This window comes from Vicia villosa, linkage group LG5, assembly GCF_029867415.1.
Source record: "Vicia villosa cultivar HV-30 ecotype Madison, WI linkage group LG5, Vvil1.0, whole genome shotgun sequence".
In the NCBI taxonomy this organism is placed as follows: domain Eukaryota; kingdom Viridiplantae; phylum Streptophyta; class Magnoliopsida; order Fabales; family Fabaceae; genus Vicia; species Vicia villosa.
The window spans coordinates 69038065-69042648 of record NC_081184.1 but is presented as its reverse complement, the minus strand read 5'-3'; the positions used below and the strand labels follow the sequence as shown (position 1 = coordinate 69042648).

The following is a 4584-nucleotide window of genomic DNA, read 5'->3' as shown; positions in this document are numbered from 1 at the left end:
TCGCTGTTAAATGCATTGCCCAAACTTTAGAGTTAGTGTGTAGCACTTAATTGTGTAAATTCTCATTCACACATTTATTCACACATTCAATGTGTGAAGTAATAAATAATCTCCACCGTTCAATCTTAAACAAATGACAAAATAAAAATTCTCATTTAAAATATTTTAAAATTTAACAAATATATAGAATAAAAAAATCTTAAACAAATGACAAAATAAAAATTCTAATTTAAAATATTTTAAAATTTAACAAATATATAGAATAAAAATAAGGGTCAGTTCTGGCATCAAGTGGTTCCAGTCCCCTACTGATCGTAGCTGCGGAGAATCATTCTCCCTACCAAGTTCAGCGCCAATCACCACTAAAACAACTAACGATTCGTTAAATAAAAACAATTTTTATTAACAAATTATTCAAACAAATTCTTCATTCAAGATTCTTAAATATCCTTTTTTAATAAATTCTTTATTAAAATATATTATTTTTACTGTTTCTGATCCTATTTAAAATAGGAAATATTTTTTAAAATTTATTAAATAATTAATATATTTTATCTAGATTAAATATAATGATTATTCAATGAATTAAAAAAGAATTTTTTTTCTATAATTAAGATAAGATAAAGTATAATTTTATAATAAAAATATATAGAATACTTTAAATAAATTTTAATGAAAATATATTAAAAAAGTTTTCCATTTTAGGCTCTTAAATATTTTTAATAAACATATAATTAGAATAGATTATTGTTAAAACTTTAACATTTTAAATAATTTTTAGAATTTTATTATTTCAAACAATTCATAAAAAATATATAAAATACTAAAATAATTTTTAATGAACAACTATTCAAACAAATTCTTCGTTTACGTCTCAAAAAATAATTCTCATATAAACATTTTTTAACACAAATATATAATTCTTGAAAAATTATATATATAAAAAAAGCTAACAAATGGCTATTATTCTCAAACTTTTCCCTATAGTCGATGAATATTTTGTAGTATTTGACTAAAATCTTACCAGAATGTACTATTTTCTTCATACCCACCTACCTTACCTTAATTTTACACATCAAAATTTTGTTTGAGTACTCAAAACGTCAAAGCTATGCATGTTTATTGTGTCTCTCACCGTTAATCACGGCGTCAATATTTGTTTAATTATATAGAACTTTGCACCATCATCAACAGAACCAGTACATTCACACAAAAAAATTCTTAAGTTTTTCTTTGTGAATTAACATGCAGTTATTTCAGAAACACACAAAAGCACAATTTTTGATTAATTTTATATTAGTGGCATCTTCATTTTGTGGCTTTTATGTCATTGTATCAGTCCTAATATTAGGTGCTTCAAATCAAAATCTATTAGTACATTTACAACATTCTTCATCAGAAGATGGGCCAGAGACCGCAACCGCACCTGCAACCGCAATCACTAACACAAGTCTAGATCATATAGTATTTGGAATTGCGGCAAGCAAAAGTTCGTGGACAAAGAGAAAAGAGTATGTCAAACTATGGTGGAAAAACAACAATACAATGAAGGGCTGTGTTTTCTTGGATAGTCTACCTAAAAATAATGAAGACCCTTCTCTTCCTCCTTTATGTCTCTCTCAAGACACGTCGCGGTTTCGATACACTTGCAGCGGGGGGCTTCGATCAGCAATACGAGTGGCGCGCGTTGTTGTGGAGACGGTGGCCTTGAATCATACGGGTGTCAAGTGGTATGTGTTTGGAGACGACGACACGGTTTTCTTCCCGGAGAATTTGGTGAAGACTTTATCTAAATATGATCATGAGCTTTGGTATTATATTGGTGCGAATTCGGAGATTTATGAGCAAAATCGTTTGTTTGGGTTTGGAATGGCTTTTGGTGGTGCTGGTTTTGCTATTAGTTCTTCTCTGGCTAAGGTTTTGGCTAAAGTTTTTGATTCTTGTTTGGAAAGGTATCCTCATCTCTATGGAAGTGATGGCAGGATTCACTCTTGTTTAGCTGAACTTGGGGTTGGATTGACACATGAACCAGGCTTTCATCAGGTAACATAATAGTTTATTGAAATTATGGTTAGTTTGAAAGGCTGAAAATTATGACTAATTTGTTTTTGGGCTATTTGTCAATTTAGTATATGTGAAATTGTAGACTATGATCTTAAATTGCAATTTGTCAATTTAGTATTTGAAATTGTATGATCTTAAATGATTTTAAATTGTGGTTGCGAGTACGGACACAGTTGCATTGCAGCTATTATGGTTGCAGCTAATGCGGCGGTTGCTGCTATGCTAATTGAATTTATCTTGTACTAATATGATATATTACACTTTATTTTTTATCATATATCTCACATATCTTTTATTTTTTCTCTAAAGTCTAATATTTATCTCATTATCAACTCTCTATGATATAAACAAGAAGGAAGGTAGAAACAGAAGTTTTGTGAGCATAGTCTCTTGTAGCCTAATGCGATCTGATATAGGCTAATGCCGGCTGTTGTAATGTTATGATGCAATTTTAATGTGATTTAGAGTTACATTGCAATTGCAGCCTAATGCGGTTTGCAAGCAACCACAATATTATGCCACATCACATGAAATGTTCCACAATTTGAAACCAAATTTTAGATGTTGGGCAATTTGATCCTAAAAATTAACAATTTTAAAATGATATATGAAATTAAAGATTCTAGGTCGCATTAGTCCGTCATTTTCGTTAAGTAATTGACTCTCATGATTAAGATTCGCAGGTTATTTTGAAAAGTATTCATTAATTTCATGGATTGAATTTCTCGATTTCGAATTTTCTAATACCCCTCTTGGTTTTTCGTCCCAAGGATGAATCTAATGTATTATTTTTTTATTATGAAAATGTTATAGGTTGATTTAACAGGAAACACCTTTGGCCTATTAGCAGCACATCCGGTAACTCCTTTAGTATCTCTACACCACTCAGATTACACAGATCCAATCTTTCCAAAAATGTCAAGAACACAAGCTCTCCAACATTTATTCAAAGCAGTAAATGTTGATTCTCAAAGAATCCTGCAACAAACAGTTTGCTATAACAAAAAGTTTTCATGGACAGTTTCGGTATCATGGGGTTATGCCGTTCAAATATTCACAGACCATATGTTTTTACCAGAAGCTGTTAACGTGCAAGAAACATTCAAACAATGGAAAAATGGAAATGTGTTAGCAAAAACTTATATGTTCAATACAAAACCATTTGACTCTAATCCTTGTGAAAGACCCACCATTTTTTATCTTGATAGTGTTTCTTCTGGCAAGAATGGTGTCATAACCAGTTATTATAAGAGATTTTTACGAGATTGCCGAAAGGAACGGGGCTCGCCGAACAAACTAGAAGTTATCAAAGTGGTCTCTAATAAGCTAGACCTTAACATCAAACAGGTAATCAAGAATTGTTATTGTTTATCTCTTGAGGCAGGGAGTCTTTAAATTTTCGAGATACTGAGGATTTTATTTTATTATGGTTTATCTGTGCAAATATTTTATGAGGTTTTTTTAATCATAATTTAACTGTGTAAAATTTTGGATCATATGCGGTAGTCTGCCTTGCACGCCCTTAAAAAAAATCCTATCTCTTCAGAGATTTTAGGAGAACGGCTTTACTTTAGAAATGATGTAAATTTTTGTTTTGATTTCAGTTGCAGGCTCCAAGAAGGCAATGTTGTGATATATTGCCATCAAGTGCTGGTGACAAACTGGACATTGCTGTTAGAGAATGCAAAGATGGTGAATTGATTTATATGCACTGAAGTGTTGCCTATGATGTGACCAAGTGTTGTTTCTTTCAATACATTTTATAGTTTATTAAGAGTTTATATTTGGTTGATATTTTTTAAATCAGCGAGAAGTAATAGAAATAGATAAACTGGTATAGCTTTTAGCTCTCTCTTGGAATGAGATAAAAGAATTTGATTGCAAAGTAGATTCATCTTTTCCAAAGTATATCACCACCACAGGAATTTGAGTCATATACTTTAGTGATCATTTGGCCTCTTATGAGAATTACCTTGATCAAGAGGTCATCAAAATAATGAAGTCCATGATAATTCAAATGTATCGTAGAAGTTTTTGAGACCGTTTCGTAGAAAATAATTAATGGAAAAAGTATTTTTGAAAATCTGAAAATTTAAAGTTACGATGGGGAAATTGATTACCCCTATTTGGAAAATCGATTTCTTGAGACTTGAAGTGTTTTATTTTTAGATTTTCAGTTGTGGAAGTTGATTATCCAGTTTGGAGAAATCGATTTTCTGCATGATATTTTGAAATTTTAGTTGTTTTATGGGCCTGTTTTGGTTCCAAGTTGTATTGTTTTAGTATCTTATAATTATCCTCATGTAATATGGTTAAAGTAAATGCCATTTGACATAATTTTCCTAAATTGCTCTCTCTCTCTCACTAAATATCTCATATTTCTCCATCTTCTCAAATTCTCCACTTTTCTTCAATGATTGACCTACAAGCTTTGTGCTTGTTCCAACATTTGGCATCAAGAGAGTCCTGATTCTGATCCTTAATTTGCTGCAAAGAAGACTACCGTATCCAATGTTCGTG

The 4584-nt window shown here is 30.9% G+C and overlaps 1 protein-coding gene across 1 annotated transcript; it reads left to right on the top strand.

Annotated features, from left to right (window-relative positions):
* Positions 1-1115: 1115 nt before the first annotated feature.
* On the top strand, positions 1116-4122 carry LOC131606718 (uncharacterized). Its single transcript, XM_058878873.1, has 3 exons — positions 1116-2043; positions 2878-3411; positions 3669-4122. Exons 1-3 carry the CDS (start codon positions 1246-1248, stop codon positions 3777-3779), a joined length of 1443 nt encoding a protein of 480 aa, XP_058734856.1. The 5' UTR covers positions 1116-1245; the 3' UTR covers positions 3780-4122.
* Positions 4123-4584: the final 462 nt, after the last annotated feature.

Coding starts and splice junctions, on each gene's coding strand:
- LOC131606718 (XM_058878873.1), top strand. CDS start 1,246: ATGCAGTTATTTCAGAAACACACAAAAGCACAATTTTTGATTAATTTT. Junction 2,044..2,877: donor ATGAACCAGGCTTTCATCAG/GTAACATAATAG, acceptor AAAATGTTATAG/GTTGATTTAACAGGAAACAC. Junction 3,412..3,668: donor TAGACCTTAACATCAAACAG/GTAATCAAGAAT, acceptor TTTTGATTTCAG/TTGCAGGCTCCAAGAAGGCA.